The 12772-nt window shown below is 33.7% G+C and overlaps 1 protein-coding gene across 1 annotated transcript; it reads right to left on the reverse strand.

Moving 5' to 3' along the window:
- Positions 1-221: 221 nt before the first annotated feature.
- LOC120072863 (dof zinc finger protein DOF2.4-like) lies at positions 222-1616 on the reverse strand. Its single transcript, XM_039025389.1, has one exon. It carries the CDS (start codon positions 1386-1388, stop codon positions 381-383), a length of 1008 nt encoding a protein of 335 aa, XP_038881317.1. The 5' UTR covers positions 1389-1616; the 3' UTR covers positions 222-380.
- Positions 1617-12772: the final 11156 nt, after the last annotated feature.

Here is a 12772-nt window from a genome sequence, read left to right on the forward strand (position 1 = left end):
ATGTGGAATGGAAACTTTAGTGGATTTGAATTATTATTATTTTAAAACAAGAATTGTAAGTACTTGTAAAGAAAAAAAAAGGTAAGATTCCAAGTGAGAAATCTCTTAAATAGAATCTCATATGCATAAAAAGATGGTAAAATTAATATTAATTAATTCCATGAAGTTAATATTGAATACATCTTCACATTAAGTTAATTTGATTTAAAAACACACTGTAATTAATTTTCCGAAAAAAGAAAAACACTGATGCTAAAGAAGCATTCATTTCATACACCAAAAACCCAAGCTTAAACACAAACAAAACTAAATCCTAATATGGAAAAAAAAAAAGCCCAAATTAAGGGAAAATAAAACACAGTTCCATTTTTTTTTTTTTTTTAAGGATATGCTCCATTAGCACTAGCATGAACATCAGACCAAGAAAAAGCTGGATTCCAGTAACCTGTCGTTTCGCCGCCGCCCACCGGAGCCGCTTCCAAAATCGCTGCCGTAGCCGTCGTAACCACATTCGTTACTCCCACGGATCCCTGATGGCCATCGGTGAAATAATTGTTCGACGACGATTTAAGCTTCTGATAGAGGTCCTGAATTCCACCGGCGCCGCCGTGGAGCTGACCTACGCCGCCGTGAGGATACCCATTTTGTTGATGATGAACTTGAGTCTGATTGTTTCTCCAGTAAGAGCTGCAAAGCCCCAGAGAAGAAAAATGAGTGGCCGGCGCCGGATCATCAAAACCCATCGTCTTAGCATGAAACAGCGTGGTCTGCGGTGGGTCGTTATTGATGACGTGGGAGGCGGCGAGATTATTAGGGTTAGGGCTTTGGGTGGCGGATCTCAAAACGGCCAAAAGGTGAGAATTTTGCGGCGACCCCCACAGAATTTGCGTGGGCGATGATATTATTTCGTGATCCAACGCCGACCCATTTCCGAATCCGACCCGACCCAATATCTCAGACGATAAAGTTTTCATTTTTCCAGCTGTAGACTTCCCTACAGCAGCCGCCACCGTCGCGGCGGCGCTTTTGTTCTTCCGACACCCACCGCCGATGGGAACGTTCCTGAGGGCCCCACCTTTGGTCCAATAACGGCGACATGTCTTACAGAAGTGACGAGGTTGAGTGAGGTTGTAGTTGTTGTAGTAACAGAATTTAGTGTTTGAAGAATCACATCTGGGGCACCTCAAGTTTTGGCCTTCGGAATTTGAGGAGGTTGTTGACGTGGCGGTAGCGGTGGTGGCGGTGGTGGTTGTGGCAGTGGCGGCGGCGGTGGCGGAGGCAGGGAGGGAAGTGGAAGGGGAAGAATCTAGAATTGAACCATTGATGGAGATTTTGGTGTCTCCAGCAGAAGCTAAAAGCCCTGATACACCAAATAGTTCTTGGATCATTTTTCTTTTTTTCCTAATTTTGTTGGATTTAAGAACAATCCAAAAACAAAAGGAAAGGAAAGAAAAGAAAAGAAAAGAAAAGCAAAGGGATATAGAAGTGTGAGTTCTTTTTAGTTAGTGGGGAAAAAGAGATAAAAGAAAGTAGGTTTTGTTGGATGAATGTTTTTTATTTGAGAAAGGAAATAATGGAGGGATTTTGAGATGGGGGCTTTTGGGAGTGTGGAAAGAGGAGAAGCGTTTAATATATAGGATATATATTATGTCCTGTACAAAGGAGAAAGCAAAGCAACTGTTTTTAGGTTTTTTCTTTTTAATGCCAACTCGTCTTGGTTTTGAAATTTGGTACCAACTGATTCTTGGAGAAAAACACATATTTTTCCCTCTTTTTTCCTTTTTCCACTTCTCTTTTCTTCACTTTTTTTGGAACTTCGATATGCCCAACATTTTTTTCAAATAAAGATACTATACATTCAAAAGATTAGTACCGACATATTCTTAATACTTTCATCATATCTTGTAGTCAATATATTGATATCATAACACAATAAAAAGAAGAACTTATGAGAACAAATAGAACAAGACTAGAGAGAAGACATCTCTTGATTCTATTGCTTCTTATGTAGCTTGAATTATTTTAAATTTTATTTATAAACATACACACATTTGGATATTCTACAAAAAGTCGGAGGGTGAGATGATGTGAATAGTTGCGATATCTGACAGATTTAGAAGAGACAAATATTTTACGATGACAACTGCGACGAAGTATTGACGGAAGAATTTGATGCTACAGGAGGTAGCAGAGATGGAGTGGATGGAGAGACTGATGAAAAAGTTGTTTAGGAATCAGTGATATATAAATGTATTTGATTAATAATCAATGTACTTTCACATTTGCTTTGGAGAAATAAGTAATCTGTAAAAAAAAAAAAAAAAAAGAATATATGATTTTTTTTTTTAATTTTCTTTCAAAAATTCAATAGTATTATATCAAGTACAAAGTTTTTAAATTCTCTTTCATACCGCTAATGATTTGAAAAATTCAATAATATTATATCAAGTACATGGAGTTTACCTTTACCAAAGATGATATGATTGAAATTATAGCATGGACTTTAATAGTCTACAAATTTATTTAAACCTAAGATATAGTGCTTCAAGTATCTCTATAATTTGTTCAAATATGACAATAACACACCCCTAACTCTTTCAACCCAACTAGCTCTTAATTTGACTCAAACTTATTAGGTTTTGAGGGGGAAAAAAAAGAAACAAGAAGAAAAAAACATTAATTCTTCATCCAAGGATTACCATGTATCTTCTTACAAGTCAATATCTGTGAAGTCATTTATTTAATCCTTATCCAAACTCATTAATTAGATGAAGGGTCATATAGTACGACATAAAGGAATAAAAAATGTGTTGTTGATGCTTTGACTCATTGCGGTGCTCTCAACAAGTTTTCTTATGGCTCAATTTCATTACCACAATGGCTCAAAGCTGTGGAATGAGCTGTTTTTCAAACTAATATATTACATGCGATAATTCGCAGCGGGTCGAGGGTATTATGTTATTCATGTCTAAACAAAAGAAATCCATTTTGTTAGATGATATAATATTAAAGTTATTTTCACCCATTAATTTAGATTTTTCGGTCTTGTAAGGGTTAGGAGAAAACATGCCCCAAAGAATAAAAATATATTTATTCAAACATGATTTCAAATGCTTTGAAATACCATTCTAGTTATAGTCTTAGGAGAAAATAAATCAAATAATAAAATTAATCTAAAATACTAAATCAATAACTAAACAAAGATTAATACGACTATATTAATTATCTAATAATACGAAAAAAAATATATAAAATAAGGCCAAAAGGAGATTGGCAGTTTAAATAGAGAATCTTATGGCCATCCTCGTTGGCATGTCAAATATTTGAAAATTGAAATAGACATATGCTTTTGCAATCTCTTTTTCACCATTACCATAGAATTGATGAATTGGAGTAACTTTAACACCCACTTCTACCTCTACCCATACAAAATTGAATAATGTGAAAGTTATGGTATAGATAAAAGTGAGAATGATATTGGGAAATATGGGTAAAGGTTGAGTGTCCCAGCCAGCTACGACGACCCCACAAATTAAAGGCATCATACCCCCGGGACATCTGGGGGGGGGGGGCTTTCATCCATAAGTTGCATGCTATGGCCACTCATCGTTTGAGCTGCACATTTGGGATATATATTATATCACTTTTAATAATTCTTTTCTCATCAAATTTATTTACACGTGTGTTCATCAACTATTAAATGAATCTGCCTCCATATTCCAATTTTCTTTCCACCACTTCCCTTAAGAATTAACTACTATTTCACTCATCAATGATTTCTTTTTAGTGTTCGGTTGATTTAATTATTATGTACTTGTAGTGGAAACAAACTATCTTTCATTTTTGTAGTAGCTCTAGATTTTTTTTTTTCTAAAGGTAGCTTGTGAGTTGAATTTGAGTGATTTATTGTAACGACTGAGTTTAAGAGAGTACATGAATGAATCAAAATCACATCTAGATGAGAGAGATCCTGAGAACATGAAAGTATGTTTGATAAAAATTTAAAAGAATTGAAAGTTATTACCTATACCAATAAGATGTATCTTTTTTTTCGGTGACTCAATCATAGGAACTCTAACATTAAGCATACCTAACTTGGAGCAACCCGATGTTAGGTGACTCAACTGTTTTGCCATGTTATCTTTTTAAAAACTAAAAAAAAATATTTTTTTTATTTTAAAATTTTGTTAAATTTTAAAAATGGAAAATCCTAGTAAAATAAAAGTTGAGATAAAAAAAAAAACAAAAAACAAAAAACGCGGATTTTTCTTTAGAAAAAAAACTGCCTAATTAAAGAAAATCAACAAAATGGTTTTGTAAATGTATTATGTGCAAAAGATTGGATATTCTGATCAATATATAGACCAAAGTTGACTAATGTTTAATTTCTTTTTTTTAAATAAAGAAAAACACTACTGTTGAAGTGGCTGAGTTTTAGTTCACATAGTGACAGAGAAACATTAAAGAAATTACATGAAAACAACAATTCAAACACATGACTCTAGACATTGACACATGAAAAACACTGATTGATGATTAACCTTTTTTTTTTTCTCTTTATTTTCCTCTGCATTCCAGGCTCTGTTTTACCTAATAATATTGTACATAAGACAAACATTATGAACCAAAATTAATATGAAACCCTTTTCTCACCCACGTAAGCTCTATAGTGTTTCTATATTTGTAATAAAGCAAGCATATAAAAGCATCTAGAATAAATATGAAAGAGATAATTGAACTATAATGATGAAAAGCTAATAGTACTTTCAAGTTGAGCTCCAAGTGTCCAATTTATATTATATAATAATAAAAAGTTAAACCATAAATTCTAACTTGAAAATGTGGGCTAATGTTGTTGGGTGAATTTAGACCTCATAAGAGATGCCAAAAATTAGGAAAAGATAAGGAAAGATAAATACTAGATAGAGTAGATTTATCTCATCATATCTAATCCTAACTTATTAAGATTAGGAAAGATTTATCTCATTCGTATCATAAGAGGAAAACATAAACTCTATCTCAAATACATCATTATAACTCCACAAAGGGGACAAAGATCATGGTCTTGATTTGGGATCTAACAACTTCTGACTTCTTCTCTATTCTGTAGTTCTCATACTGACTTATACATCAGAACTCTTTTTCTTTGTTTTGCAGGTCCTCTCTTCCTCATATTACAAATTTAATGTTATTGTCACGTGGAGGCTAGGTGTATTTTCCCTTGGTCAAAGTTTGGCATTAATAAAATTAAAACTTAAAGCTTCCAGACTTATATTTTTCGCAATGTTTAGAAATTTATTAGACGTGAGAATAGTGCCAGAGATTTGCTGATTGTCTCTATATTTTTCTAAGGCAACTTCTAGCAGTTTTTGTACTTGTCACAAATAAAGTCTTAACATCTACCCCAAACATTACTATTTCCTGCATAATATTTTTCTCTCTTAATCTGGAATTTATAGGCATAATATTTTTATTTCTTAATCTGGAAAATCTCAATAGAAGTATGTTGATTGATATTTTCCTTATTTATGGTGGATCTTATTTTGACCAAAAAAAAATATTTTTCTGAAAATTCTTCCTTAATTAGCCATGATTTTTAAAAGAATAGTGACTCTCATTTATGGTTGTCGCATTTATTTATTGTGAGGAGTGTATTTATTCTTGGTGACCATGTTGTTCGACAAAGTGTTCTTGATCTTTGCTCACCATTTTCTATTGTGCAATGTCATTGTGTGAATCATTCAAGAACGTGAAGATTATTCTGTCTTAGGGGGAGCCTAAGATGCAGTTGAAGAGAAGGGATTCTTGGTCATAGGTGTTGGGAATGTCCTAGAACTCACAATTCGTGTTAAACATTCTATTTATCAATAATAATGATTTGTTGATTTTGCATCTTATTATGAAAATCCAATAAACATATCCATGACTATAGTCTAAATACTGTAACTTTATGTAGTCACATAAACAGGATTAAGTTGACAGTATATAACCTAAATACTCTAATAAGTATATGGATGAAATTTGATATCTCATCCTGGTAACACTATTGGATGTGGCCCACTCTGTAGTTGTTACAAGGAGTTGTAAAGTGCTACAAACGATGTGATCCACAAATCATTCATGTTGAGATATGTGAGTGGAGGCATCCTATGCAATGAGTTTGCATATAGATTGAACCACGAAAATAGTCACTTTTTTTTTATAACGACCATTTACTGTTAAAACTGACTATTTCATTTATCAAATAACCTAGGTTAACTCAATCTTAATCCTAAACTAGTTATGAACTCCTGCTTGTTCAAGATTATCATTTGATCTATAAACGGTGAGAGTAGTCCAACAACACTTCTCAATAAGCTTCCCATTTTGAGGATAAGACCGGATGAATAGCTGGGGACATAGCCTAGCAAGATGAAATTCACTCCTACCCGATTTAGGGTTAGCAGATAGGTTGTTCTCTTAAAGTACTGATTCCAGGTCTTGAACAATCGGGGCCCGCCTTCTCATGATAGAGAAAGGATTTGATTCGTAGATATTATGAATCATAATTGTTCATTAGCGGGTCAATAGGAACTTAAGGAACAAGATGTATTCACAGGGGTAAAACGGTAATTTTGACCTAGCTGTGATTACGAACAACCTGTGAAGGATCGACTTACTGATTATGGTTATAAAGTGGACATAATATATCTACAGTGAGGGAAATTCAACTATGAGCTATAGTGGAGTGTCCCATTAGTAACGAATGAGGGTTAGATCAGACTAATGAGTTTAGCCGATTAATCTCGAATCGTTGGAGCCCATAATCTGTAAGTCCGCGAGGTCTCCCTACTAGCTCGTAAATAGTGAAGCTTTAGAAGTTTGAGAGATTAATTTGAAACGTTCAAATTAAAATTAAATGGAATAGGAGAATATATATTTAAATATGATTTAAATATATGAAGATGGTTTTGTGCAAAAAATTAATTTAATATTTGATATTAAATTAATTAATATTTTTTTAATTATTTTTAGAAAATTGATCTTTCAGTTTTAATATCAAAATGATTTTAAAATCAAGTTTTTGGTTTTAAAGATAAAATTGAAAAATTCATTGCATGCACAAAATGGAAAAACATGTTTTTCCATTATCATCTTCTTCATGCTCACACAAAATCTAGTTCCTCTTCTTCATTAAACTCTAAGCATGAGCTGCAAGCCATGCACATCTCCTCTTTACATGTTCATCTGCAATAAATAAAACAGACTGGAGTGATTTGAAGGTATGCATTACACATAAATTTTGAGAGAAAATTTCAGCTAGAAGAAAGTTCGGAAGTGTGCTGCTATGAGCTTTTCTCTGTTTTACATTACTTTAAGCTGTTCTTAAGTCCCACAACTCAGTCTAAAGCTCCAAGAGTATAGTAGGGAAGATCTTGAGGTGGTTCACGATGATCTTTGATGAAGACTACTGCTGTTTGATCAAGTGCTTGAAGAGTTTTACAAAGATATGTTCCAAAACCCTCTTATTTAGATGAGCATGCTTTAATCTCTGTCAAAATTAATGAATTTGAATGTTTATGGATTCTTGATACTTCCGTTGTATTTATCTTACTCTAACAATAGGAAGAGCCTAAGACTAAAGGAAATCAGATATGGGGATTTCCATGAGCAGCGGAATGATCTTTCCAAATTCCATTCGTATTTGAACATACACAATTACAATCAAGAAACGGAAACTAACTGGTCATGAATAATACAAAATTTCAACATGCTTACACAAGAGATCAAGGGATAGAATTATACATACCTTTGAAGACTCGTCTTCAAACATCCTCGATCTCGAACACTCGTACAAACAACAAGACAACAATCATGAACGCTCGAACACTATGACCGCAACACATCACGATCACAGCGACCACCACCCAAACATTGCAAACGGCCTCCAAAAACCTTGAACTATGTCGAGTTGAGTATGACACCACCACAATGGATTCTTTGATATTCTCGGTGTGAGAATCTAGAAGTGTGGGCTCTGTGTGGACTTGGTTAGAGGAAGAAACCAGAGGAAGAACAATCGTGTAAACGATTGAGCAAGTGGGAGAAAACAAGGTCTATCGTATATATGAATGCCCAATCGTTTAACAAATGTTATGCGATCGTTTAGCAAAAGCTCTGCGATCGTTTAGCTAATGGCCAGCTGAGTGAACTATCGTGTAGTATCACTCCACAATCGTTTAGCCTCTCTTCAGCTATCGTTTAGTGAATCTAATCCACTTGACAGCCTTTCCGTGAGTGATTCTGAGAATAGAAACTCTCAATTCAACAACTCCTAAGTTTAGGAAAATATTTTTCCTTTTATCTCACGGTTTATCATGAAACCACCAATAACCTTCTACTCAATGGGTTATTAGAGAAAAAATAGATAATTATCCAATAATTAATATTATTATTAATATATATGATAACCAACTTACCATAGTATATTTATAACCTATAGTTTTAATATTTCATCTCATGAAACATATAAACCATAGCTCTTTTTCTATTTCATGGTACTTAATGTAAATCTCATTTACATTAATCCTCCACTTGATGTATCTCATACACCATACCGATCATATCATATATATTCGCATTTCCTCTTGTCAATCAGGACATTTCAAATCAACACCAAGAACTGATTCTCAACTTGAATCCATTGAGCTACCAAGGGGACCTTATGAACTTGTAGTTTGAAACTCCAATGGTACGTGAATAACTGACTAAACTCTTTAGTCACGAGATCCACCATCCGTTAACTGTTAGGCACTCTACTAAAAACCGACAGCTGAACTATCCTTACCACAGATATCTATTATGTGTCCATATCAACCAATCAACAATGCGATAACCCTTCACAGATCACTCGTAAGTATAGCTGGGCTAATAACCGTTATGCCCCTGTAGTTACATCTAACTTCTTAAGTACCACTAATCCCTCTAATGAACATAAGTCATAGTTCTACTATGACTGAGTCCTCTTTTCCAAAGAGAAGTTGTGGCCACTATGTTCAAGACCCGGAATTAGCCCTTAAGGGAGCAATCTATCTACTTACCCATGCTTCGGGGAAGGAGTGAATTCCATCTTGTGTAATTGAATTCCCAGCTCCTAGATCAGACAAGTCCCGAAAAAGGTAGGTATATTGAGTTGGCAATCTGGCCACTCTCACCCTACTGCCCTCAAAGGTAGGAGTTCCCAAAACACTCAAGATTGAGGTCATGTCACCTATCGTCGTTTAGGTAAAATGTAAGTCTCAGGTATCAATGACGTTATATACAGAGACGAATCATCTCGTGGTCTGGTCTTATACAAACTCTTTATCTAAGATTTTTCCGCTCACATGTCTCCATATGAATGGTTAGGATCTACCATCTGTAATAGTTCACAACACTTGCAAACCTCTACAAAGCGGGCCCTATCCATAGTGACACCAGGATCAGGTACTCCTCCTTAATACTTATACTACATACCTATTTAGGTTATCACTTAAGGCATGATCCACTTGTATATCTCATATACATGCTTAAGTTTACATACAATAATCATGGAGTTTTGTTTATTGGATATGAGTAAATGTTAGATAAAATAACTCTTATTTTATTCATAACAATTTGTACAAATTACAAATTACGAGACTCTGGGAGAATAAGAACATCAATCCCAACAAAGACTTCATTCATCGAGAATGGTTTCTCAAGCCTTAGGGGGAGCCTAAGGTGCTATTTATCGAGAAGGGAGTTCTCAAGACTTAGGGGGACCTAAGTTCTCATGTGAAGGGAGTTCACTGAGTTACAAGGAAGATAATCAAGCCAAGAGGAGTCTCACTCACTGGCATAGCCAAAGTGTTCAATACTAATATTTCAACACTAATATTATCACATTTAAGGGGAGACTAAATACAATTGAGAGAGAGTCTCACATCTATCTAGGGGAGTCTAGGTGACTTGTGAGTCGAGCTCTACATGAATCACTGTAGAGTCGATGTATTACAAATAAGTACTACGTTGTAATTACTTAACTCTTTAATATTAGTGAATTATCTTTTCTAGATGCACTAGCCCCCAGATGTAGGTGGTTTATCGCAGAACTGGTTTACCAACTCCTGTATGCATTTACTTGTTTTCTTATTGTTATTATTTTGTTGTTGCCGTGCTTGTTAGTGTTTTCTATTTAACATCCGTAATTCAAGAGACAAGTCAACCTACCACTTTTTCAGATAGAAATGGAGATAACTATAAAATACTTTTTAAATTTTTTAGACTTATTAGACACGATTTAAAATGTTCAAAGACTAAACTTGCTATTTAAATTTTGGTAAACTAAGTCTTATGTATACAGCATTTACACTATCAAAACCACTAATTATGATTAAGACCAAAAAAAAGAAAAAGAAAAAAAAAAAAGAGAGGTTTTGACTTGGGTTTGAAATTTTATTTTCAAAATTGTTTTTAAGAATAAGCTGGCAAGAAGTTTTTTCGACAAATGAGAATAACACATTTGTTGAAAGAATGAAGTAGACTTTTTAACTTATTAAGCCATGCTAGCTCAAACTCATAATTATCAAAATACATATCGAATTTCAAATCATATTTGATATATATGTTTTTTGTGATTTTTTTTAAACTATGTGTGAGTTATGATTCGGACTTTTTTTAAAAAATTTTTTGAAAATCATGACGGTGGTTAGATAGTCTGATATATGTATTTTTCATTTTGAAAAATGAAACTAGAGGTTTAAATAATGCTAGAAATTGTCCAATTTCACTCACGATATAATAAAAAGAATATCGAGTAGAAATTGCAACAACAGAAAATTTAAAAAATTCATGATGGTGGTTGTTGTGTTGTGACATTGACCACTCATACTTTGAGATACATATAGAATGCGACACATCATCAGTTCTTTTAGTCTTATCTTACCATTTTTCTTAATTTATTTCCCATTACTTAATTCTGGTTTATGAAGACAACATACTTTTTCATAAGAGAGAAAATTTTTTAATTGAAAATTAAAAAATAAATAAATATTAAAAAAAATGAAGGGGCCACATGTCGCATGAGATTTGTGGATGTTATGGTCAATTTCTTGGTTCCAGATTGCTGATAGATAATGATACCAAAGTTAAAATCTTATCCCTTAAGTTACACGATAATTACATTAATTTTGCTTAATTATTGCCTTTCTTGACCCTTATGTAATTATCCTTATAAAGTTAATCTGTACTCTTTTAGTGTTCATCTCATGCATATTGACTTTATTTCCTGACCTAAAAAAAAAAACAATTCTTACCCTCTTTATTTTCCTTTCCCATTGTTATTTTTAATTTATTTTTATTTCTCTTTTTCTCTTTTAATTATATTTTTTAATTTCAACCTAAATATGATTCAAGTAAAAAGATATTAGTAGTACTTGTTATGGTAATAATAAAGGGATATATTTCTCTTTTAAACAATCTCACTTTGCCCCCAGAATCTTTTTCATAAAAAATACTCATACAATTCAAATACAACAACTTAAACCTAACCCTAATTACTAAGATATATATCCTTAAAAAAAAAGAAATTTAAGGTTCAATTTTCTAATCTACATGTGTTGTTGAGCTAACAAAATCATATAAAATTAAGTACAAACATTTTAACCTAAATGAAGTTATTAGATTAGTTTTTAGTTTCATCCCTTGTTTATCATGATAATGAATAGTATTTTTAACGATATTTTCTTTATTTAAATTTTTTGGTGTCGAAAACTTGTATGCTCTTTTTCGTCGTCGTGTGGATCCTTGGTGGACTTGTTTGCTAGTCCACTTCTCCAGTTTGGTCTCTTTCACTGAGTTAATCTACATAAGAGCTACTAATATGGTGTAGTGTCGAGTCTTCCACACTCCGATGCTCAAGTTAGTATATTGGGAGTGCATAATTTAACTAAGTATAGAGAGAGTAAGGTTAGAGTTCTCCTTTAGAGATCACTTGTCTATGGTTATGTGTAACACTAAAGATGTCAGAGTGGTTGCGACCCTTGAGGTTGCAGACACAATGGTCAACCTCGGCTTGGTTACTTTCCAATTTGTATATATTCTCTAGTTTATAGTTGGTCAGACCAAAACTCGAGGATTTAACTTATCCTTTTGGGGCACATGTTTCCTCATGTCGTCTTCTAATTTTTCTTGGACTTGAGCCCATTCATAAGCTTTGAGTCTTGCTTGGAACAACCCTTAATAATACATATAGTTATGTACTCATCTTTAAATCTAATCTTAGTGTTGTCAATTCTCCATTGTTTACATTAAAATTAAATCAATCATTAAACAAAATTAGGCTAAACTAATGGAACAAATGGACTATCAAACAAGTATAAAAAATCTAATTATAGTACCATTTATTTTAAATCTCATAAAGTTCACGTACCATTACATTGTATTACATGCACGATGTAGATGAATATTATATCTTTTTGATAAATTTCGAAGGAAAATATTAAAAAGAAAAGTGAAAATTACAATAACTATTCAACTAAATGAAGGAGTTGAAGTATCTGAGCTGAGATGCGCGCGCGTGCCGTCCGGAGCGGGAGACTTCCTTTAAATCAGAGGGTACCCCCTGCCCTGCCCGTCATATTGCCCCTTACGGGCAGCGGAAAACGACGAGAGTTTTCGATCCTCTGGAATTACTGAGTCTGCGATCGGTGTCGGGCAGTCTATTGGGTCAGTTTGGGCAGTCTATGTGGGGCACCCCCTCCCTCGATCGTCG

Source organism: Benincasa hispida, chromosome 3 (assembly GCF_009727055.1).
Source record: "Benincasa hispida cultivar B227 chromosome 3, ASM972705v1, whole genome shotgun sequence".
In the NCBI taxonomy this organism is placed as follows: Eukaryota; Viridiplantae; Streptophyta; class Magnoliopsida; order Cucurbitales; family Cucurbitaceae; genus Benincasa; species Benincasa hispida.

Excerpts from the sequence above, each read along its gene's own strand:
- LOC120072863 (XM_039025389.1), bottom strand. The coding sequence starts at position 1,388 with ATGATCCAAGAACTATTTGGTGTATCAGGGCTTTTAGCTTCTGCTGGA.